Genomic DNA, 26,075 nt, shown 5'->3' with positions numbered 1-26,075 from the left:
CACCTTCTGTGATAAAAAAGACGTTGTTTCTGCAATCAATGAATTGACTTAATTGATACTGATTTTATGATCAATGTTTTTATATTAAAATATCACAGACCTAAGTATTTAGTTATTTCATTAAATTGGGTGTAAAATAGCTACTTGATGAGCCCACACAGTGATCTAATCTTAAAATAGTAGTTCAAAATTGTAATATAAACTTCAGAACAAAGACAAATCACTAAAGTTGTAGATGAAACTTGATATTTTAATCATTTGTTGTTTCGTGATCTATATTGTTTCTTAACAGCAAAAATGTCAGGAAACCTGTAAAGTGTCAATATGATGGAAGTTGCGTTATCATATTTCAAGATTGAGGATTATCAGTAAAGCATGGGCTAAATGTTTAACGTTATCAGAATATATCGAAAATATTGATATTATTAAACAGTGAATATTTTGTTGATGGAGGACAATTTTTTTTTATATCATATGCATAGATTCAAGTATATGACATAATGGCAAATATATCAGCATATTATGCATCGCGGGATTACACAATGCCTGCCATTGACCGGCGTATTTCTGATTTACTCAAGAGGAGAATCGGAGCCCAGGAAGGTCTGCCTACAGAGAGTATGAAGGAACGCCTGGTATGTTCACAATGATCTTCAAAGTACAATTGTCACATTTCTCTTCAAGCTTTTCATTCATAATAGATCAATATCCTACTCAACTTGCATTACATTCTTACTTATTACAATGTCATTGTAAGTCAATATCAATTACTGTGAATGAAAAATTACTAATATACTTTATGAAAATTTTAATCGTTTGTGTAGTAGTAATTTAGAATTTGAAGATCAAGCCTAAGAGTTAGCCATGAGCAATCATGTGCATTTGAAAGTATATGTATGCATTTTGTTATCTCGCACTTAATGAGTTTAAAAAGGTGTAACGTTTTACAGGCAAAGTATAAAGAAAATCGCAATGCAAGGCAAGCACTATTGAAAACAACGCACCAGCATGTTTTGGAAATGGTTGCATATATTTTGAACACAGATCCAGGTCTTCTGGAGGAAGGCATTCTTGATACAGACGAATATGTGAATACCTTCAGTAGTTTCTTTGTGGAAGGCGGCAGACAAGCAATAGTAATATACTATCAAATGATGCCTCCTCCGCCCCTTGGTAATACTCTCATTGTGCCATAAGATATTCAATATGGTGTAAATAGGTTTTAACTTCAGTAGCATTTGAAAAATGTTTCTCATCAAATAAATATGCATTCAAGTTCTGAAGCTCACTGTTTTTAGAGTCTGGTCGATGGAGTGCGGTACTTGCAAAAGAGCAGGAGGTATTGCGTTGTTGTGTGACAGATGGATCTACTGATAAATTCTGTGGCAAATGTGTCATCGTCTATCGTTGTAGATCTAACGTTGATTTCGAAATGAAACAATTACTCGAAGTAAGAATTCGAACCTGTAAGTTGCTTAACACGTTCACTGCCAGTGACTCAACCGTTGGGTCAAGCTACTAGGCTAAAACTAGGGTTCAGCCTCTCGGGAAGGTAATCATATTTTCATTGGCAGGGATGGTGTTGAGAAAGGACTATTATAGTTCAAACTTTATTTTTTAACTAATATGTGGCTTATTTTGTTTTAAGGAAACGTACTATGCATATGCAGAGGTTGATCCTGTATCTAAAAGTGCACTAGCTGGTATATCTGAACTCGTATCTCGATTGAATGAGCCAGCTATATCGTCGAACACACTTTGGGGTGAATTGAATAAGAGTGAAGCTGGTCAAAAAATAAAACAGAATTTTATAGGAGACTTTAAAGATTTCTGCGAATTTTTGTCCAGTTAGTACATAGCAATTTGTCTCCTCAATTTGCAATCCTGTTTTTTATCGTTATTATTATCTTTGTCATCACCACTGGCAACTGTGCTTATTTTAATCCCAGTGACAAAACTCGACTTGGAAGGTGCTATAAAATTTGACGTTAATTGGACACTGTATAACGAATATCTATCAACACCAGAAAGTGTTATGAACAACACGAAAAATGCAGAAGTTGTTCTTGAAGTCGAGAACAATGTAAGAACTTGGATGACGAGTATGGAACATGTGAGTATAAGCATGTATAACATCCGTTATTGTTCTAGCATATGATCGGCGAAGTATAGAGAGAGAGAGCGAGAAATAAAACCACAAACGAAACGGATATTTGACTTTAGATGTACTCGAAGTTAACCCTCTGTGTGAACAATTTTTTTTTGCACCTTTTGTCTGTACACTTCTTTAAAGTGTTCTAGGCTTTCAAGAAATGGGAAAAAAAAATCAGGTTTTCTTTTCAAAGTGTCAACTACATAGTCCAAAAGTTACAGACTCAAAGATTTCCAAGTATTGTTCATAAATATTGATATTCAGAAATGTTCCCCAAAAGACCCAGTGTTCACACGGAGGGATAATTTTTTTGATTAATACTGTAACATAACAAATGATAAATTAATTCAGTGGTAATAATCGTTGATCAAGTTTAAAATTGATTTGGTTTGTTACTACAGGCAATAGTTGAAAGTCAGCAACTAAGAAGAGAAACTGAAACTGTCGGACCAACAGCAGAACTCATCTATTGGCGAAGAATTCTGGCCCAATTTTCTTCTATTGTCGAACACATTAAGTCTCAGCATACTCAAATGTTCATTCAGTTATTAATTCACTCAAAATCTAAGCTCCTCAAGGTATATTTGTCTCAATTTTATATTTAGTAACTACAATTTTCGCACAGAATGGATATAGCCAATTTAGGAAATTATTTTGATCTGTTACAACTATTGAATCTAATTCGACTGAACAGGATATGTTTGCAAAACAAATTCTACCAATAAATAAAATCAAAAATGATGTCCTCGCCAGGTGTACTTTGCTAGTCTAATTAAACATCAATGTTAGTTTATTTTTAGGTGTAGAACTTTGTACCATATTCAACTCTTTCTTTATTGACACAGAAATGGAAAAAATTGGACAGCCACGTTACCACAGTACAAATTTTATCCCAAGACAATGTCAAGTATTTATATGCATTGGAAAAATTCACCCAGCCTTTGTACCGATTGGATCCAACTAAAATTGGTGATTATTTGCCAAGTCTAATGTATGCCATAAGAATGATTTACGCAACATCACGGTTTTTCAATACCAGGCGAATGGTAACAGCAGTTTTCGTGAAGGTACGCATCGTTTTAAATATGCTAGGGGAATTGTCAAACTCATGAGTCATTTTCACATGAGTTGAGTTGGTGATTAACAGCAAATTCTTAATTTTCATACCTACTATCTTTTGCCCGTGAGAAACTTGATCAGAATAGTAAAATATGATTGGTATATTGTAGATGACCAACCAGATGATTTTATCATGCAAAGCTTATTTGACTGAGAATGGCACAATCAATGTATGGAATGATGAAAAAAAATCAATCATATCAAGGATCACGGTAAATATTATAGAACAAAATTGTTCATGTATAATTAGACGTGATATATTGCAAACCAAAATGTTAGCTGGTTTTTCGTGTGAATTTCAACAATGTTTAGGACTGCATTAATTTGTACCAATGTTATCATGACTGCTATGATGAAATGCGCAAAAAAGTTAAAGCATGCCCAGATGAGAAACCATTCGAAGTATCCGAAATGTATGTGTTCGGAAAATTCAATACCTTCAAAATAAGATTAAATAAGGTCAGTGTCTAGAATAATAAAACCTTGACATTAGGGTATATGTATGCAAGTGTGCTACAAATAATTGTACTAAAACCATACAACAATCCGATAAAAATAGTTCAAATGCCTACAAGCGATTGCTTGAAGAAAGGTATAATTCAGTACAAGTAAAAATGTCGAGCAAGCCTTGTTCCATATACCATGTATAGTCATACTATATTGGTACATATATTTTACTCAACTGTGATTTATAATTATTAATCATTTGTTTTAATCTTCTAGCTGATTGATGTTCTACAAACAACACTTACATATTCTATATTACATAGTTCCACTATTGAGGGAATCGATGTTTTCGCCCAAAAGTTCACAAATTTCTTTAAGAAAATCGCAAGTCAGCAATACGACCCATTAGATCATAGAAAATCTTATTTTGACCCTGACTATGATGAGTTTAAAAGGAACGTTATCGAAACAGAAATTGAATTGCGAGAATTCTTTTTTAAAACTGTATCGGAAGCTCCTAATATTTTTCAAGCTCTGCACTTAGTAGGCAGGTAAGTTGTACCTTAGCATTTACGTATATGATATTTTACTTGTACAAAGTATTAGAGGAATTGAAAACAATTTTACTGATTTGAAGAATTTCTTTCATCTGTAGGTTCCAAAAACTGTATTTTCGGCGTTTGCGAATTGATCGCAAATACTTAGAGCTTGTGACATCTTTTCAACGGGAAATTGAAGAAACTCGAGATAGGTACAATGAAGATAGATTAGATCCCCCATTGCCATGGAATGTCCCTCCTGTATCGGGCAGAATATATTGGATTCGGCAGTTGTATAAACGTATCGAAAATGCAATGGGGATATATAAGACTAGACCTCGGGTGATCACGCATGAAAGAATGCAAAAGTGCATAAAAGTATACAATGCATTGATCAGTGTCTTCATTCATTATGAAATGATATATCATAAAGCATGGTACGACAGTGCTGACATTGTAAGTTTAAGCGAATTATTTTTGGGACAATGTGTAACTTCATAAATTCCTATGAAACTGAAAAAAAATTGTGTATTATAGGTCAGATTGGCTTTATCCTCACCATTGCTTATACGCCACCCAAAAACGAATAAGTACTGTTTAAATTTTGATCCTTATATCAAAGAAGTAATCCAAGAATCTGAACATATGTCTAATTTCGGATTGAGTGTACCAGATTTTATTCAAATAATAACATTCTGTAAAGAAAAACTTTTCTCGTCTCATGAAACTGTCAAAAAGATGGTTGAACTAAACAATGCTCTCAGGTGATTCATTAATTCAAAGTGTACGACTGCACATATGCTATCGATCGTCATTTTAAAATCATTTTTTTTCCCATTATTTACAGGCGTTCAGTTCCAATACTTTTCTTGAATATGATAAAACCAAGTTTTGTGAAGCTTGAAACTGCTTTTCAACCTTGTTTGTCCGTCGTTACATGGGCATCACTGAAAGTTCCACAAGTTTGCGCAGATATAAAAAATGTTATAACTCAAGTCGAAACTGTGATTAAAGAAATAAAAGATATGAAAGAAGCACGGATTGATGAAGTCTTTGAATCTATATCAGAGACTAAGCTCATTCAACTGTATAATTTTCCAACATCGCCTGAAAAATTTTCATCAGATAATTTAGCTTTTCGGAACATGATGGCAGTTGAACTAGAAATTAAGTCTGCAGCGGCTGAAAAAGTTGTTATTACTATTATTAACAAATTCATGGCAATGATAACTGATCCAAGTATTGACAATGTTAAATATGATTGGATGGACCCAGACAAAGTAACAAAGCAAGTCGGATCGCAAACAAAATTAATTAAAGGACCATTTGAACCAGGTATAAAGCTACTTTCTTCATCCCAAAAATAAGCATATAATATCATTTCCATATCGCTTCTATTGGAAATTCTTGTCATAATGTTAGTTCAATAAATTACAGGATTCGGACACATTGACAGAAGTACTAAAATTAATATTGAACATCTACAGAATGATTGTATGGAATTATTTGCATATTTCAATTGCAAACTGATAGAAGCGTTAGTTAAAACTACGAAAAGCTCCCTGGATCTGTTAAAGAAGAGAGTGGGCAGTTCTAGGTTCGCTAACTTATAAATATATTATCTAAGATTTTAATTGAATCTATGAAACTTAATTAAATGTAAAAGGAATAAGCAACAAAATGTTTGTGACATGCTATGTGATCATTTAGAAAAAATATGTGATTCTAGTGTCTTGCTTCGAGAAAATATAGAAGGTGGTGAAGTCCCGCTGATGGAAACACAATTCGTTTTACAAATACCAAATGTCATCATAGTACCTCCAATAGATGAATTACAACTCCATTTCAATAGAGTCATTACAAACCTAATAGGAACCCATAAAAGTATAGTGATGTGGGGTCAACGATATTCTGCTATTCCAAGACGACGTAACACACTTGGAATTGATATAGAGGACAGTAAGCATGTATCACAGAAATTTGAAATATAGTTGCCATTAGATATTCCATCTAAAACATTCATCAATAGTTATGATCAACAATATTGGAAACAAATAATGCCCAGAGCAAACTTTGGAATGACTATTTATTTTTATTACTTATTTCTGTTATTATCAGACTCTACGAAATCTCTGTTGAAAAATTACCATTCAAGTGTAGCTGATCATAAGGAAATAATTCGTATTTCAATGAGCTTACAAGGTGCAATATTCATGTTAAAAGATGATATTGCTATCCAAGGTAACGTGAGTATCCAGTTGAAAGTTTGAGTAACATTCTCTCTCCTGTTGCGTTGTAAATTTATGTTGAAAATATGATTTATTGTCACAGTCTTATCTGCGCTATGCATATGTTTGGGCTGAAGACAGAGTGGAACAAATTCAAAGTTTTGTTGATGCTGACCCTATAACCCAGGTAATACGGGAAAAATTGAGAGAATATGATGACTTATGTACAGAAATAATGGAGTTACCAGACCACCATATTATTGGACCTATACAAATCAATATGGGTGAGCTATTGATAAGAAACTCCCTGTTCATTTTACTTTGCATGGAATATCTTTTTGTAAACCTGCATGAAACCAACAGATTGAGTTGTTAAAAATTCTCTGCGAGATTTGTATGCGCATTGACAATTACGTTGCTGTTGTACTATATTTCTCAAAACCGAGAAACGTAAAATGTAATTGCATATAAATCACAGATAAATTGAAGCTCGCTTTGTTGGTTGAAGCTAAAGCATGGAAATCAACTTTGGGAAAGATATTGTCTACTACTTACAAGGCTAAATTACAAAGAATAACGGAGTATGTTAATGATAAAAAGAAAGTTCTCTCTCGGAATATCAAAGATTTGGAGGATGTGCGCGTTGCAATGAAATGTCTTGGAGAGATTCGGGATGATTTCATATCGTTAGACATGGAACTAATTTTAATTGAAGAAACTTATGCTCTGTTAGCAAAGTTTAATATAGATGTAACTAAAGAAGAGTCCGAGACGGTTGACAGTCTTCGATATAATTTCACTAATATGTTATCCACAGTAAGTACTGATTTTTATACTGACATTAAGTGGCGAATGGGTAAATATTATGTTTAGCTAGCTATATTTTTGTAGAGATATAAAATCAATGTTAAATCAACATACTTCTTAGTAATGCTCTTGAATAACTTGTAGGCCAAGCATGTACAAGGAACAATCTGTGAAATGCAAGAACCGCTAAAGCAAGAACTGATTGACGGAGTTGCTGTGTTCAAAAACGATGTATTGGAGTTTGATATAGATTTTGAACAGAATGGTCCAATGGTTGAATCAATCCCAGCAAAAGAAGCTAGCGATCGGTAAAGATCGAAATGTATATGAATCAATTAATCAACATTATGCTTGTTTGATGTTACCAATTTGCTGTTTTCTATTGCACCGGAACAGTCTACTTTTAAAATTTATTTGTAAGATTGGTGAGGTATAAAAATTGAGTTATAGTGTTTGTAGGACATGCTAAATTACTTAAATCTATTTACAGCGTCATACTATTCCAAGCTCGTTTCGATGAATTGTGGGAAAGATATGAAACATATAGTAATGGAGAAACTCTGTTTGGAATGGCTGTAACAGAATATCCAATTTTACTACAACGGAAGAAAGAATTCAATTTATTACAAAAGCTATATGGATTGTATTTACAAGTCATGCGAGCTATTGATGGTTATTTTGAAATACCTTGGGCTGAAATCGATACCGAAATCATAATTGCCGAATTAGCTGAATTTCAGAACAAGTATGTAAATTCATCTTTACTTTGCTAATACAAGTATCAATATTTACTGGGTGTTATTATTATTTGCCGCAACTAGTAAGACACTTTACTCAGATTAGAGAATAAGACTGCTTCACATAGGTTGGAATTGTTTCAGATGCCGCAAATTGCCCAAAGGCATGAAGGATTGGCCTGCATTTATTGACTTGAAGAAAAAAATTGACGATTTCAATGAGACTTGTCCACTATTAGAGTTGATGGCAAATAAAGCAATGAAAGACCGTCACTGGGAGAGAATGTCAAAAACATGTAACTACTTTTTTGATGTTGAATCAGAATCATTCACATTAGCAAACGTAATGGAAGCACCACTTTTGAAGCACAAAGATGAAGTAGAGGTACTTTGAATACGAATTTACCCACCATTTTTAATAATATGTATTTTCATCTATACATCATATTGATGAATACGGCATCTTTTCAATTTTTTTTCACCATAAAGTTTTTTGTTGCGAGCTGTATTATCTATGTGTAAAGAGCAGCCAACGTATTAAGAAAAATTTGTTTATTATCACAGGATATCTGTATCAGTGCAGTTAAAGAAAAGGACATAGAAAGCAAATTGAAACAAGTTATTGCCGATTGGTCAATAGTGAACTTACAGTTTTCAAACTTCAAGCAGCGAGGGGAGCTGCAATTAAAAGGAACGGAGACTGGTGAAATAATAGCCCAGCTTGAAGATAGCTTGATGATTATTAGCTCGTTAATGGCTAATCGGTACGTGCAACAATATAATGATTATATTACTATATTTTTGCTTTATCGCTTATTGATACAATTGAGAGCTACTATAAACGATTTTTTTACGTTCAAGTTACAATGCTCCTTTTAAAAAAGAAATCCAATTGTGGCAGTATAAATTGAGTAACACCTCAGAAATATTATCAAAGTGGATAAATGTGCAAAACCTATGGGCTTATCTGGAAGCTGTTTTTATTGGTGGAGATATATCAAAGCAGTTACCTGCTGAAGCTAAAAGATTCAGTGTAAGTTTTAACGAATAAAAACATATTTATCTTACCACTGAATAGTTTTAGATTTTACGATAAATGTGATAAATTTCCATTTCAATATCGAACTCTACTGCTTGTAAAGATTATTTAAAAAGAAGTTTGAAGTTAATGGAAATACGTGTTGAGCGTATAGTAGACTCTGGTCGAAATTGTGATGATAAAGCACCTAATTCGTGTTTATCATCTTGCATTTTAGAGTATCGATAAGGCTTGGGTTAAATTGATGTACCGTGCTCATGAGAAACTCAATGCAGTGGACACATGTACTGGTGATGAAACAATGGGCCAGTTCTTACCACATCTGTTAGAACAATTAGAATCTTGTCAAAAATCCTTGAGCGGGTTCGTGTTCTTGTTACTGTGTCTAAAATCATTTCTGTATAAAAATTTGGTAGATCTGACTACTTACTGTCAAGATAAACTGTTTTAGGTACTTAGAAACGAAGCGGGTGACTTTCCCAAGATTCTGCTTTATATCAGACCCGAGTTTACTGGAAATTCTTGGCCAAGCTGCAGATTGCCATACGATACAAAAATATTTGGACGGATTTTTCGATAATGTTGGAAGAGTTAGTATTTGGTGTACTCAATTTCCCACTCTATTTCCATTAATATAAGATAATATGTCTTGTTTGTTAATTCGACTTTCATTTGGCAATGATTTATGTTAAGTTGCCGATTTTTACATTATAGTAAACCAAAATCGTAACTGTATTTGTAATTACCGAACGTCACAACTTGTTCCAAACAGCTAGAATTCCATGAAAAAGAATACGAGAAGATTGTTGCAATATTATCCAGAGAAAACGAAAAAGTTATTCTTGAAAAGGAAGTGACATGCACTGGAGGAGTAGAGAATTGGTTAAATTCTCTTTTGAAAATGCATCAACAATCTGTAGGAAGTGTTATAGCACAGGGACTGCAGCTTCTCAATAATCCTGATACTGAAATTTTGCAATTAATCGATAATTCAGTATTACAAGTAAATACTTCACATATGATGAGCTACATTCTATGTGTCACTTATCGATAAAACATTATTCAACACATTTGGCAATTTAGAATGCTAACAATTCTTTTAACTTTTTGATACGAAAACAAACTATATCCGAAGAACCTTAATAAATGCAATAATTACATTTATGATAATAAATAAGCATGGTATCCTTTTGTTGATGTTTAAAAATGGTACAGTCACAGTAATTCACAGGTCGGTTTAGTAGCTGTTCAAGTTTCATGGACTCGAGACGCTGAAATAGCTATGATATCAGCTAAGAGAGATAAATACGTTATGAAAAAAACTAATCAATGGTTTCTGGATCTACTCAATGGCCTTATTGAAGTAACTATAAAAGATCTTACTAAGTACGCAAGAGCAAAGTATGAAGCTTTAATAACTATACATGTTCATCAAAGGTATGAGTCAATCAAACATATAAACAATATTGTCTATTGATTGACAATGGGGTGGAAATATGTAAAATTAATGTGAGTAACTGTCACACTTTTCAGAGATATCTTCGATGAGTTATGTCGGCTTAGAATTCGAAATATTCAAGACTTTGAATGGCTTAAACAAGCTAGATTTTACTTTGATGAGGAATCAGAAGAAGTTCCAATTAGAATCACTGACGTAGACTTCACATATCAAAACGAATTTTTGGGCTGTACAGATCGACTCGCTATTACGCCATTGACGGATAGATGCTATATAACCCTTGCTCAGGCTGTTGGTTAGCTAACAATTTTTAATAAAACTTCACTATATTTATACACATAACTACAGAATCTAAGCTGAAAACAAATAAAAATACTTACTAATGATATTTAATTTGCTAGGATTTTTGTGATTGCCATCAGCTTACAATTGCGCAACAAATGTTTTATACTGTAACAAATTTTTTATACTAATTTTATGCAGGAATGAACTTTGGGGGGGCTCCGGCTGGCCCAGCCGGTACTGGGAAAACTGAGACCACTAAAGACATGGGGAAAGCTTTAGGCAAATATGTTGTGGTATTCAACTGCTCAGATCAAATGGATTTCCGAGGTCTTGGTCGTATTTTCAAGGTATGAATGTCTTGAAAATCATAATTGTCAAATAAGCATTCTTCTTTCAGATATTTTAAACACATGTAGAAATATTTATTTCGTAATAATTGAAATATCCTCATATTGTTTCCTGATGATCAAATTATAATTCGGCTTCCTAGGGTCTCGCCCAAGCGGGTGCGTGGGGATGCTTTGACGAATTCAATCGGATCGATTTACCTGTTTTATCCGTTGCTGCACAACAAATAGCTATTGTTTTAACAGGTAGAAAAGAAAAGAGGTCCACATTTCTTTTTAGGTATTTAATCACGAATACTTTTTATTTACTAAAGAGTTCATTGACAAGACAGTTTCTTTCATCAGTGTTGCTAATAAGAATTTTTCCTTAGTGAAAAAAGAATCACATTCCTTGGTGAAGATACATAATTTATGAGGGCATTAGTTATTGACTTTTCAATTGACGTTTGGAATTAACATAAATACATGTATGACATTGTTATTTCAGTAACAACATTTGCATGATTTTTTTCAGTGATGGTGAGACTTACAGCATTGACTATGAATTTGGATTATTCATAACAATGAATCCTGGTTATGCTGGTCGTCAAGAACTGCCAGAAAATTTGAAAATACAATTCAGAAGTGTTGCAATGATGGTTCCAGATAGACAAGTAAAAATTTGGTATTCCTAGAATAGTATTGTCCCAATTACGCATCAACAACAATTAGAAAAAATTGACATTATTTTTACAGATAATAATGCGTGTCAAACTTGCTGCATGTGGATTTAAAGAAAATTTGCTCTTGTCACGGAAGTTTTTCACGTTATATAAATTATGTGAGGAACAGCTGAGCAAGCAGGTCCATTATGATTTTGGATTACGGAATATATTGTCCTGTCTTCGGACTCTTGGAGCTCAAAAACGAGCTCACCCTGGAGAGTCAGAAGAAACTACTCTAATGAGAGTGTTAAGGTCAGAAATTCAATCTACTGTAAATAAAAATTATATGATCATTGAACGAATTAAATATAATTTATTGTTTGCAGAGATATGAATCTATCGAAGCTAGTTGATGAGGATGAACCTTTGTTCATGTCATTGATTGAAGATATGTTCCCAGGAATTAAATTAACTACACAAACATACAAAGACCTCCAAAAAGGAATTGCTAATGCAGCATCTGCACTTGGCATAATGAATCACGCGGAGTGGAATTTAAAAGCTGTTCAGGTCAGATCTATTTTATCAGTATTAAATGTTAACTTTGTAAATGTTAATCACATGATAACCTGTAGCTACAGTAGTATATTTCAAACTTACAACCAAAAATGTTCAACCACTCAAGCACTCGAGACTTATTCATATTGTAGCCATCTAAAACTATATCACTTTAAGGAATATTCGATTTGAACAATTAGTTATATGAAACTTCACTCGTTCGACATGGTCTGATGGTTCTTGGACCAACTGGATCTGGGAAAACGCGTTGTATGTGGGCCTTAATGCGAGCACTGACTGACACAGGTTCACCACATAAGGAAGTTAGAATGAATCCCAAGGTGAATATTCACAGTGTATAACAAAAGTATTTTAGATATACAGAAGTTGATTTGGATTTGGATCAATTAATTTTCATGGTTGAAGGATCATTTTTAATATAATTTTTAAAAAATCCTTTTATTTTGTGAGGTAGGCTATAACAGCTTCCCAAATGTTTGGAAGACTAGATGTTTCAACAAACGATTGGACAGATGGGATATTTTCTACCCTGTGGCGGAGATCTACACAAATTAAAAAAACAGACAACTTATGGATTGTATTAGATGGTCCGGTCGATGCGGTTTGGATTGAAAACTTGAACTCTGTCCTGGATGATAATAAAACACTAACTCTGGCTAATGGTGATCGTATTATAATGGCCCCAAATAGCAAGCTGGTATTTGAGCCAGATAATGTTGATAATGCATCACCAGCAACTATTTCACGAATGGGAATGGTATTTGTCAGTGCATCGGTCTTGCAATGGACTCCATTTTTAGAGGTATATGAAAACAATGTGAAGATGTAATAAAATTGTGTAAAGCTTTTTTGATAAACAATACTAGCTGGATTAGCAAAAAGTTGTTAGTTTTATTACAGATCATTTTTCGCTGAAACTGACCTGATATGATAAAGGTGTCATTTGGTCAATTAAATATATCATGAGTTTTAAAATGTTTAGGGATGGTTTAAACAACGCCAGTCGTATGAAATAGAAGTGTTACGACCACTGTTTCAAAAATTGTATGGAGATGCACATACTTTTGTACAAACCAAACTGCATGCTAAAATGACTCTGTTGGAGGCAATTTACATCAGACAGTGTACGAATTTACTTGAAGGATTGCTCAGCCACGACGTGGATCCAACAAGTAAAAATTACATCTATACAAGTCTTCAAAACACGTAATCATCAGAGTTGAAATACACAGTTCAAATTTATTCGTACACTCATACAGAATCATTTCCTGTAGTTTTATTAACATTGAATGAAATAGTTTTACCGTATTTGAATCTTCTTTTATAGAAACATTATCTGAACAACATCTTGAAAAATTATTTCTTTTCTCCGTAATGTGGAGTTTGGGTGCAGTGCTTGAGCTTGACGATAGAGCAGCATTGGAAGAGTTTTTAGTATTACACGAATCCAAGTGCGATTGGCCAAAATGCATGGAAAGTTTATTGTGACAAGCCTAAAACTAACATTCATCAATGTTCAGCTGCCCTGAAAAATTCGAATCGCCTAATGTGAAATTAATATCAATTTGCAGGAGGATGAGACAATATTTGAATATTTAGTATCTGAAAAAGGGAAATGGATTCATTGGAACAGTCGAGTTCCGAAATTCGAATATCCTGATGATGCTGTTCTGGACTATTACACTATTCTCGTACCGAACGTCGATAATGTTAGAACTGCTTACCTCATAGATCTTATAGCAAAACAAGAGAAGGCAGTACTTCTAATTGGTAATTATCTTATTTGCTTACATTGAACAAACTAAGAGTTCACTCAAAATAATAGTCTCTGTGATTTTATCTTGATTGTAGAGATCAGCTTCAATACATCTCTCTGAAAAAAAAATATGTTGATTGTTCTTTCATCTTTTTAGGAGAACAAGGGACTGCAAAAACGGTTATGATTAAAAGCTACATGGCAAGACATGACCCAGAATATCATTTGAATAAATTTTTCAATTTCTCCTCTGCATCTACTCCCAACATGGTACAGGTAATGTGATCTAGAATACATACAGTGCTCTCCCCTCAAAGGAATATCAGTGTTATAGAAATGTGAAAACATCTTTTAGCGTATTTTCGAAAGTTACGTTGAAAAACGAGTTGGAAGCACATATGGTCCACCTGGTGGAAGAAAAATGAGTATTTTTATTGACGATATCAATATGCCGGTGATAAATGAATGGGGTGATCAAATCACAAACGAAATAGTGCGTCAACTAATGGAATGTGGGGGATTCTATTCTCTGGACAAACCTGGAGAATTTTCTATAATTCAGGATATTATGCTCCTGGCTGCTATGATTCACCCAGGAGGTGGGCGCAATGATGTTCCCCCTCGCTTGAAGAGACAGTTTTGTATATTTAACTGCACTCTGCCATCAAATAAATCTATGGATACTATTTTTAGTAAGTGCAGAAAATCAGCTTACAATATATGGTAATATTTTAAGGTACAACATTACTGACTATTTTTGTTTTTAAACAATAAACTATTACTAGTAAGTTTTGAACACAGAGTATTTTAAATTTACAGGTTCCATTGGACAGGGATATTTTTGTGAGAGCAGATTTTCACACATTATTGTGAATTTCCTCCCAAAACTGATACCTTTGACGCGTGTGTTATGGCAGCAAACTAAAATAAAAATGTTACCCACACCGGCCAAGTTTCATTATGTCTTCAACTTGCGAGATCTTTCACGAATCTGGGAAGGAATATTACGCATAGAAGGAGCAGAGTGTGATTCTATTAAAATGATGTTAAAGTTATGGGATCATGAGTGCACACGTGTCATATCTGATCGGTAAGATCATATGTGTCATTATGTAAATCAGTAGCAGAAATATGAAAATATATCATGATAATTATAATTATATCGAATTGTAAGGCGATAGAGAAATAATTCAGACACTGTCGAATTGGTGGAATTTTGTTCCAGATTCACAAATTTTCCTGATAAAGAGTGGTTCAAAAGTACTATGCGCAAGACAGCAGAAAAGTTGTTGGGAACAGATTACAAACATTATTCAGGTGCCGAAACCTACTTCGTCAATTTTTTACGAGAGGCTCCTGATCCAACCGGTGATGAACCTGAGGATTTCATCATTGAAACACCTAAAATATACGAGGAAATACCGAGGTGAATGAATACGAGGAGCTTGAGTTGATTTAGACTTATCCCATAATTGATCATTATACCACTTTACACATTCCTACAATAATTACTGCAGCTACGAATTTGTCATTGCAAAAGTGCACCAAAATATGGACCTATTCAATGAATATGTCCGTGGCATGACGCTTGATATGGTATTCTTTCATGATGCTCTGGTGCATTTGATAAGAATATCAAGAATTCTTGGAGTCCCAAGAGGGAATGCAATGCTTGTTGGCGTAGGAGGGTCAGGGAAACAAAGTTTGACACGTCTTTCATCCTTTATAGCTGGATTCAATTTCTTCCAAATAACATTAACAAGGTACAATAATTGGATATGATAAAGGATTGACAGAATATCGCAAACAATATGATGAACTCCTGAAGGCATTATCATTTAATACTTCTATTGATTTATGCAGGAGTTATAATGTCGGTAGTTTGATGGATGACTTGCGCAAATTATATCGGGATGCAGGCACAGGTCCTAAGGGGTTGACATTTATATTCACTGACAACGAAATCAAAGATGAAGCATTCCTTGAATACCTGAATAATGTACTCAGCGTCGGTGAAATAGCAAATTTATTTGCAAAAGATGAATTGGATGAAATTTTAACCAATATAGTACCATTGATGAAAAAAGAGGACCCAAAGAGACCACCGACACAGGATAATCTCTACGACTTTTTTATATCACGTGCTCGAAATAATTTGCATGTGGTTCTATGTTTTTCACCAGTGAGTGACTCTCGATTTCATTATAATGAATGGAGTTGTTTGCAATTTATTTCAATTGATTGATCACAAAAATTTTAAAGATTAACATATAACTACTATTTTTTCTTAAATTATGCAAGAAATTTCTCATTATTATTATTATTAGGTGGGAGAAAAATTCAGGTCCAGGTCTCTGAAATTTCCCGGGCTTATATCTGGCTGCACAATGAATTGGTTCACAAAGTGGCCCAAGGATGCATTATGTGCAGTAAGCGAACATTTCTTGGGCAACTTCAAAATAATTTGTACCCCCGAAATCAAACTGCAAATAATTCAAGTAATGGGTGATGTGCAAGACGATGTTGCTGACACCTGTGTAGAATATTACAATAGGTTTGGTCACGATTCGTGTTGGATACTTTTCGCATCATGCATTTGCTTCAGATATTCGAATTTTGAAATACAACTAAAATCGTGTACATCATGTACATAGCTATAAGTAAGCAACTAACTTAAATAGATTAAATGCCAATATTGCAGGTTCCGTCGGCAATCGTACGTGACACCAAAATCATTTTTATCATTTATTGGTGGATACAAAATAATATATAAACAGCGCTTGGACAACATCAATTCACTTGCTTTTGGCATGAGTAATGGGCTCAGTAAATTAGTTGATGCTACAGCACAAGTAGATGACTTGCGTTTGGTGCTGGAAAAAAATCAAGCAGAAATAGCTGTATCAAATGCTCAAGTAGAAGAAGTAGGTCTGCAATAACTGCAATTTCAGATAACCACCTACCAATTGGCAGCCAAGTACTATTGACATTTTTTTCACTTACTGAAATACCCTATATTGAACTCAAAAATTTTTAATTGCATACGGAAATATGTAGTCAGTGTGTTTGGCAGTGTTATTTGTGATGGGTTTATATTTCTCAAAAATTTGCTGAACTTGTCTATATGGAGATATTTACTTGCAGATTTTAGTTCATGTCGATGAGAAGAAGCGAGAGGCTGAAACAATAAAGGCACAAGTTCAAATTTCCAAGGATGCAGCTGAGGCTCTGTTGAAAATAATTGCCAAAGAAAGAGCTAACGCAGAAGTTAAACTAAGAGCAGCTGAACCTGCTCTCGCTGAAGCAGAATCAGCACTGCAGGTATCTTGACATAATATTCATGTTATCACCCACCATCGATTGACAACTTTACTTTTTGTTGAAAGCAAAGATTGTTAAATTATTAAATCAAATTACGTAATGACTACTGGTTATGTAATACTTACTTTGCAGACTATCAAAGGAAGTGATATATCTACAGTACGAAAGTTGGGAAAACCTCCATATCTCATCACCCTTATTATGGACTGCGTCTTGATTTTATTTGGGAAACGTTTGGAACCAGTCAAACCAGATACAGAGAAACAATTTTTATTGCCTTCATGGGGTGAAGCTTTAAAGGTACAGGAATAAACATTAATAATCAATTATTGCAGTCACAGGCATCCTGTGATTTCTATTGACTACAGGCTGTATAGATCACATAGTAATGCTGAAAGTCGATAAACAATTGTTATCTAAGTGTACAATGAGAACTTTCGACTTGCAGACAAACTGTAATGTTATTCTTCGTTTGCTATTATATTGTCATAATGTACGGCTATCTAATATTTCTATTTTGCACTAGGTCATGGCTGATACGCGCTTCTTATTCAACTTGCAAAATTTCCCAAAGGATAACATTAATGGCGAAACTGTTGATCTAATGCGACCCTATCTAAACTTTCATATGTATACATATGAAGCAGCTAAACAGGCTTGTGGAAATGTTGCTGGATTGATTCAATGGACTATTTCAATGGTTACATTTTATTCTGTGAACAAAGATGTGCTTCCTTTGAAAGCAAGTATAGCATGAATAAAATTAATGCAAAGTGTTATGAATACCCTAAGATATTTAATAGATGGTTAGAATATATTACTGTAACTGTAATTACTGGAAATTTAAATTGGGGAAAATAATATCTGACTAACATTGTTATCTACAGGCTAATTTAGCCATACAACAAGGGAAGCACGATACAGCCAATCGAAATTTGGCGGAAGCTGAAAAACTTTTGAAAGCCAAAGATGAAGATTTGAAAGTAGTGCAACAGGAATACGACTTTGCTATGAGTGAGAGACAAGTGAGCTAATATTGCGTTCGATTTATATTCAGAGTAATTAAATACTGTATTGTCGAAGAACATAGTTTTTCACTAGTTTTTTGTGACGAATAACAGCGTTATAATGTTGATATCATATCACATAGAAAGTTGTTGACCAAGCTGCTGCATGTCAAGCAAAAATGGATACTGCAACAGCTATGATTGACGGTTTATCTGGAGAAAGAATACGGTGGACAGATCAATTAGCAACGTTTAAATCAGAAAGAGAGAGAATTGTCGGTGACGTTCTTGTTTTAACAGGATTTTTATCTTATTGTGGCCCGTTCAACCAAGAATTTCGAATCCTTTTGCAAAAGAACTGGTTCGAGTTTCTACATAGCCGAAAGATTCCCGTTTCAGTGACCATCAACATCGTAGATTCATTAACAGATTCAGCTACGGTTTGTCAAATATTAACGCAAATATATCACAGTTTCAAATTAGTTAACTTAATGTAAATTGAATGCTATACAGACAGAAAAATCATGATCCTCACTGCTATCGTACAATTCATTCTTTGTGCTAATACATTCTGGGCAGAGATACATGTATGTATTGATACAATATAGAGTGTACAAAATCACACATGTTTATCGTATGGGACTTTGGAAGTTCGTTGCTTGTAAAATTTAATTAAAAACCCCTAATAATGCTTATTTATATTATTAGACAGGAGAATGGAATCTTCAAGGTCTACCTAATGATGAACTTTCTATACAAAACGGTATAATAGTTACAAAATCTACCAGATATCCACTACTGATCGATCCACAATTACAAGGCAAGTCATGGATAAAAAATAAAGAAAAAGACTTCGAATTACAGGTAAGCCAAAAGATAAACTTGTATGACAAAACCATGTATTTAATGAATCAGTGCTGTGTAACAATGATATTTGAGTTATTTCATTAATGTTGATGTTATAGCAATCACCTCTGCTGCTACGAAAGATAGATTTGGTCATTATACATTACATATTTAATTTACCGTCATTTATAAAAATAAAAAATGAAAAATTAGGTGACACTACTTTCTCTGAAGTACTTCAGAACTCACGTAGAGGATTGTGTCTCCCTTGGACGTCCATTACTCATAGAAGATGTATCAGAAGAGCTGGATCCAGTATTAGATAATCTATTAGAAAAAAACTTTATAAAAATTGGCTCCTCGTTAAAGGTAAATTTTCATTCAGAAATATTCAAAGAAATGTTTTTTCATTGCTTACTAAATTCAATAATTCTTTTATAGCTTATCCAGGCGAATTCCTAATTGTCAATGTTCTGTATAGGTGAAACTTGGGGACAAAGAAGTAGATGTTAATGATCATTTTAGACTTTATATAACGACCAAGCTTCCAAATCCATCTTACACTCCGGAAATCTCTGCACGTACTTCCATAATTGACTTTACCGTCACACAGAAAGGTATAATATACATGCAGATTTATTTACTGTGGTGCTTAAACCAGCAGGTTATACATCTGGAAGGCTTTCAGGGAGTGAGAAAACGATAAACTATCAAGGAATGTATTCAAAAGAGTTGCCTGAATAATCCTGCCAAGTTGCAATGTTTCGTCATGTCCTGAAAATTTTCCGCTTGTATTACCTGCTGACTATTACCTGCTAGTTTCAGTGTCATCTATTTACTCATAATTCATTAAAATACATAAAACAGTCAACACTAAAAACCATCATTCGGAGAATGATAAATGTAGGGTAACATCTCATCAACACAATGAATATCTAGATTGCAATTTACAAGAATACAAAAGTGCTTTGCTGATCAGCACAAGGTCGTGAATCGGTCGCCTGCGTTTAATACGCTATTTTTTGCAACAGTGTGCAGAAAATTCGGTCATGTATACAGTAAATTATACAGCATCACATCAGAATACTATGCTTCGAGGTGGGGTGTGGGTTGGGCGCAACTGATTGAGTCCAGGGCTGCAAGCCCTATTGGGGGTGTTGGGGGCGAATCCCCCCTGGTGGGTTGACATATACCTATAAGAAAAATACTGATCTACATATTAAAAAAAAAATATATAAATATTAAATATGAATGTGAAAAAATATAAAATACCGAACATATATTTGAATGGGATAATTTTTACAAATATTATGTTAAATAAACAAACATTAATTTGCGAAAAAAATCGGAGGTTGTCACATTATTCGATTTCTGATATTAAATCATAAAACAATATGTAATCAATTCAAAATAAAAAATTAACATTGTACAACATCCAACGTAGCTTACGCCATGTTCACTACCAGGTGGACGGATAAAGCAACCAAAGAAATTTATGAAATAAACAACCATTCACTTGCACAATGATTTGAACATCATTACATTTTTCGATTACGTGAAAATGGAAACAGACGAAACTATGTCTTCTATTACGTGACGTAAATATTATAAGGATATATTGTTAATACAGTTTGACAGTACATCGTGGTATAGAAATGCAAAGAATTGAATATTTCATTTTACGCCGGCCAGTTATCAAATCGAATTTTACACACACTGTTGAGAAAAGGGGCATTTTACAACCCGATATCGAGGTGTAAGATCGAATTTTACGAACACTGTTGTAGAAACTAAATAGTTGTATACTTTAGGATTAGAAGATCAGCTCTTAGGAAGAGTTATATTAACTGAGAAACGGGAGCTAGAAAACGAGCGAACACAGCTAATTACAGATGTGACCAGTAATAAACGGAAGATAAAGGAGCTGGAAGAAAATTTGCTTCAAAAGTTGACAACTGTGCAGGTACATAGGTCTCTTTATTCGTTCTTGAAGTTTGTTTGAACTAAGTGAAACTAATTCATTATTTTCAAAAGGGATCGCTCATAGAAGATGTGGAATTGATGTCGGTATTAAATTCTACAAAACAAACTGCAGCAGAAGTAAACGAAAAACTGAACATTGCTAGGGACACAGAAGTTAAAATAAATGCAGCCCGAGAAGAATTCAGGCCTGTAGCCACACGTGGCAGTGTTTTATACTTCTTAGTGTGCGATATGGCTCAAGTGAATTGCATGTATCAAACTGCACTGACTCAATTTTTAGAACGCTTTGATATTTCCATGGCTAGGTGAGATACATTGAGGTCTATAACTTCGAAAATTGAAGTTCTAATGCTCAACTGTCTTAAATCCTACTTCAGTCTTAAAATGAACTATTTGATCACGCAAATCATTACTCTGCTAAGCATATATTCTACCACATTCCATTTATTTTTAGATCAGAAAAGAGTCCAATCAACCAGAGGAGAATCAATTTTATAATAGAATATCTCACCTTCGAAATTTGTAAATATAAAGCTCGCGGGCTTTATGAAAATCATAAGTACATGTTCGTTTTACTGATGACATTGAAAATTGATTTACAAAGGGGGGCCATCAGCTACGAAGAATTTCAATATTTCATAAAAGGCGGTGCAGCACTTGATTTGAATGCAGTAGCACCAAAGCCCTGCAAGTGGATTACTGATATGACATGGTTGAATTTGGTAGCGCTTTCAGGATTAAGACAGTTCCAATATATAGTATCGCAGGTTCCTGCATCTGAAAAAGTTTGGAAGTATTGGTTTGACAAAGAGGCACCTGAAGAAGAAGTGATTCCAGATGGCTATAACACATTGGACACCTTCCGACGTCTACTTATGATTAGGTGATTCAGCCTTGCACTTTCCTCACGTGTTTGAAGTATTACCAATAAGATACTGGTTATTCTAATATACAATTTGTAGAGCATGGTGTATGGATCGAACGTTAACACAATCCCGCAAGTATATTGCTTCTTCTTTGGGACCTAAATATGCGGAACCAGTAATTACACTTTGGGATATTATGCACGCAGAATCTCGGCCAAATACTCCAATGGTTTGCTTTTTGAGCATGGGATCAGATCCTACTCCAAGCATTGAACAACTTGCAAAAAAAATGGACATAGTTTGCAAGAGTATTTCGATGGGACAGGGTCAAGAAGTTCATGCTCGAAAATTAATGAACAGTGCAAAAACTGAAGTATGTTTATTGTTAGAATACGTATACTTAATCATTTTGTTTTCCCTTTTCTCCACATGATAATTCGAATATTTCTTCTGCAACTTCTAAATATGCAATTTCTACCAAATATTCTATACATTAGTAAATTTTCCGTCATTGCTCAAGAAACATTTTGCAAAAATTGGTGAAAGGCATTCATTTTAATTATATACTATAACTATTTCAAACTGCAATGTTATAATATTCCATAAGTCTTAATGTTAATAAAGGGCTTCTGGGCACTGTGTCAAAATTGCCACTTGGGTTTGGAATACATGGCTGAACTAGTCAACTTTATAACAGATATGGAATCATCGCATCCAGACTTTCGAATATGGATTACCACTGAACCACATAATGATTTTCCTATTTCTCTCTTGCAAATGTCAATTAAGTTCACTAATGAACCACCCCAAGGTATTAATAGGGATCCAATTAACTCTTGCTAAAATTTAGAATTGATTCAACATACTTCCATTTTAAATTGAATTGATTCTCAGGTATTCGCGCTGGACTCCTTGCGACTTATAGTGGCATGAGTCAGGACATGTTGGATCAGTGTGATGTTGCACAATATATACCGTTAATTTACGCAGTCTCGTTTCTACATACTGTTGTTCAAGAACGTCGGAAATTTGGACCTCTTGGTTGGAATATACCATATGAATTTAATTCTGCCGATTGGTTAGCATCTTGTATGTTCATGAACAATCATTTCAACGATTATGATGCCAAACGTGGTATAAGCTGGTCTACTGTCCGGTAATTTTTTACTTTATTTCATCAGTTATATTTATTGCATAACAGATTACTTTTACTTTACATTTAAATTGCAACACAGGTACATGATCGGGGAAGTTCAATACGGTGGTCGGGTCACAGACGATTATGATAAAAGACTTCTGAATACGTTTGCGAAGGTATGGTTTTTTGAAGGAATGTTTAACGAGGGATTCGTTTTCCATAAAGGCTATCCAATTCTTTGGTACAAATTAGTTTCTGAATATTTGAAAGCCATTGAGGCCATGGCACCAATAGATCCACCGCAAGCATACGGTCTACATTCAAATGCTGATATCACGTATGTTGTCGTTAGTTTAAATCACAATTCAAAAGTATTTTTTTAATAGTAGGCATATTATATGAATGAATATCTACTTTATTAGTCGCACATATCATAGCATCATAAACTTGCTAGTCCTGATACATATGTGTAACATTACGATATATTAGCTGTTATTATTCAATTATTCAATTAGATTTCAGATGATTAACGAACGTAATAAGTCATCAACTACATACCTCTTTTTAATGTGACTTTTTCCGATTCACTTTTTTAGTCACCAGAGTAGTGCTACTCAAGATGTGTTGGATACCATCACTTCGGTACAGCCCAAAGAATCTGGTGGTGGAGGTGGTGAGTCTAGAGAATCTGTGGTGATGAAGCTGGCTAAAGAAATGTTGGATAAATTACCTCCTGACTATGATCCGTTTCAAGTGAAAGAAAGGTTCATTATAATTTTTATTTAACTTCTTCTACCTTCTGTTGCTACATTGAAAGTTTATAAGTAAACGTTGCTTGCTCTTGAAATGTATATCACAGGCTTAAGTTTTTAATTAAAAATATCAACGAGGCCGAAGTTCTATTCAATAATTAATTCAATGATACATTAACGCTTTTGCCCATTGTTTTAATTAAATCTTTTATTCTTACTGGCAATGAAATAGTACAGTTTTAAAGATATGAATGGTTAAACAACTAATATAATATGTTCCATTCCAGACTAAAAATGATGGGTCATACTGCCTCCATGAATATTTTCCTGAAACAAGAGATAGATCGCATGCAAAAAGTTATTAAATTAGTCCGAGTAATGTTAAAAGATCTAGTCCTGGCTCTAGAGGGTATTATAATTATGAATGAGGTATGATTTTCTTTTTTTAAATCATTGTTGAGTAAATTTGAACTGAGTTTTTCGCACATGATGTTTGAAAAGAATGGTTATTAAAGGCAAATATGTAAAATATTCTTGCTTCTAATTCTGTGATAAATTAACTAATGTACAAACTTTATAGATGCTAAGGGATGCTCTGGATAATATATTTGATGCCCGAGTCCCCAAACTGTGGAAAGACAAATCTTGGGAATCCTCTACAATAGGATTTTGGTTTACAGAATTACTAGAACGAAATCAGCAATTTTCGACTTGGATCTTCACTGGTCGGCCTTGCCAGTTTTGGATGACAGGATTTTTCAATCCACAAGGTATGTTTAACACGTTTTCATTTCTACAATGTGCAAATATGTATTTTTCATTGGATTAAAAGTTTAATTCCTAGGTTTTTTGACTGCAATGAAGCAAGAAGTGACCCGAGCTCATCCTGGGTGGGCTTTAGATAATGTCACTTTGCACAACGAAGTCACACGACATACCCGTGAAGAAACACGAGTTCCTCCTCTTGTATGTAGCTTTGTATGAAAATAATTACTATTCTGCAGCATATTATTATTCAACTTGCATTATGATGAACAGGAAGGAGTTTATGTCTATGGGCTTTACTTGGAAGGAGCTGGATGGGACAAAAGAAATAACAAATTGTGCGAAGCTGCAAATAAAGTATTGTGTGTACTCATGCCAGTTATACACATTTTTGCATTATATAATACACCAGACAAAAGTCCAAAATTGTATCAGGTGGGTGTATATTAAGTACGAAAATCAATCAATGAAGTATTTTCCTTTTTTTCTCAAGCAATGATTCATTATCAATTTAAATATTTACCTGCTACTAATAAATGTAGAAAATCAAAACGAGATATTGAATGGCTGTCATTATACTTTTTATTGATTGAAAACGAATGAACCTTGAAGAACTATATTAGACCTTTTAAGATAATTATCATGTGATATTTCATATATTCACAGTGTCCTGTGTACAAGAAACCAATGCGAACATATATTTTATTGGTTACTCCTCTTTGGCTTCAAACATCTAGGCCACCAGACTTCTGGGTAATGCGAGGAACTGCTTTGCTGTGTGACGTCAAATAATTCAACGATATCTTAGGCATTTAATGGCGTATTGCAATGAGTAAGAGATTCGTAAGACTGCTCTTATATCACATACTTATATTGACTAACTAATTTTTGAGAGTGCAGCAATAAAAGTTTATTTAACGATGAATAAGGTGTGCCGCAATGTCTCTGACAAAATTTAAATCCTATCGCGAATATGTACAATACATATACTATTCTAAAGCATACCGGATACTGGTAAAGGTTTGTAAGAACTTTGATGATGCTTGGATTGACAATCATTTCGGGAGTTCATCATTATGCCTTATTTTGTAAAATTAACTTTTGAAAACAAAAGTGATGTGCGATTCCAGGAGCTGGATAAAACTATTGCATTCATTCTTGACTGCACATACCTATATTTATCTTCAATCGATGCATTAATAACGGGTTGTAATTCCCGCGAATCAGTCATGATATTAAAATTAGTTAACAAAATCGCG

General features: G+C 34.0%; 1 protein-coding gene across 1 annotated transcript; it reads left to right on the top strand.

Moving 5' to 3' along the window:
* The first annotated feature begins 1 nt into the window (after position 1).
* Positions 2 to 25,624, top strand: LOC107220410 (dynein axonemal heavy chain 8). Its single transcript, XM_046733975.1, has 67 exons — positions 2 to 635; positions 951 to 1,173; positions 1,299 to 1,450; positions 1,649 to 1,847; positions 1,950 to 2,113; positions 2,554 to 2,730; positions 2,998 to 3,219; positions 3,382 to 3,483; positions 3,584 to 3,730; positions 3,995 to 4,269; positions 4,374 to 4,713; positions 4,795 to 5,021; positions 5,105 to 5,592; positions 5,695 to 5,854; positions 5,987 to 6,216; positions 6,376 to 6,503; positions 6,589 to 6,769; positions 6,964 to 7,301; positions 7,437 to 7,600; positions 7,783 to 8,037; positions 8,174 to 8,414; positions 8,594 to 8,793; positions 8,891 to 9,062; positions 9,286 to 9,431; positions 9,520 to 9,658; positions 9,841 to 10,071; positions 10,300 to 10,505; positions 10,602 to 10,822; positions 11,011 to 11,159; positions 11,303 to 11,439; positions 11,674 to 11,812; positions 11,895 to 12,115; positions 12,190 to 12,373; positions 12,562 to 12,702; positions 12,837 to 13,184; positions 13,365 to 13,554; positions 13,710 to 13,859; positions 13,952 to 14,152; positions 14,296 to 14,414; positions 14,494 to 14,830; positions 14,958 to 15,228; positions 15,364 to 15,564; positions 15,656 to 15,901; positions 16,002 to 16,320; positions 16,466 to 16,692; positions 16,840 to 17,062; positions 17,283 to 17,459; positions 17,592 to 17,759; positions 17,986 to 18,201; positions 18,347 to 18,484; positions 18,610 to 18,906; positions 19,175 to 19,330; positions 19,526 to 19,681; positions 19,794 to 19,929; positions 21,124 to 21,275; positions 21,347 to 21,600; positions 21,750 to 22,178; positions 22,258 to 22,534; positions 22,786 to 22,972; positions 23,056 to 23,317; positions 23,397 to 23,636; positions 23,896 to 24,063; positions 24,339 to 24,480; positions 24,632 to 24,821; positions 24,896 to 25,017; positions 25,090 to 25,251; positions 25,483 to 25,624. The coding sequence occupies exons 1-67, from the start codon at positions 501 to 503 to the stop codon at positions 25,606 to 25,608; spliced, it is 13,821 nt and encodes a 4,606-aa protein (XP_046589931.1). The 5' UTR covers positions 2 to 500; the 3' UTR covers positions 25,609 to 25,624.
* The last annotated feature ends 451 nt before the right edge of the window (positions 25,625 to 26,075 follow it).

Source organism: Neodiprion lecontei, chromosome 1 (assembly GCF_021901455.1).
Source record: "Neodiprion lecontei isolate iyNeoLeco1 chromosome 1, iyNeoLeco1.1, whole genome shotgun sequence".
In the NCBI taxonomy this organism is placed as follows: Eukaryota; Metazoa; Arthropoda; class Insecta; order Hymenoptera; family Diprionidae; genus Neodiprion; species Neodiprion lecontei.
Note: the sequence above shows the minus strand (reverse complement) of the source record. Positions and strands in the feature narration are given on the sequence as shown.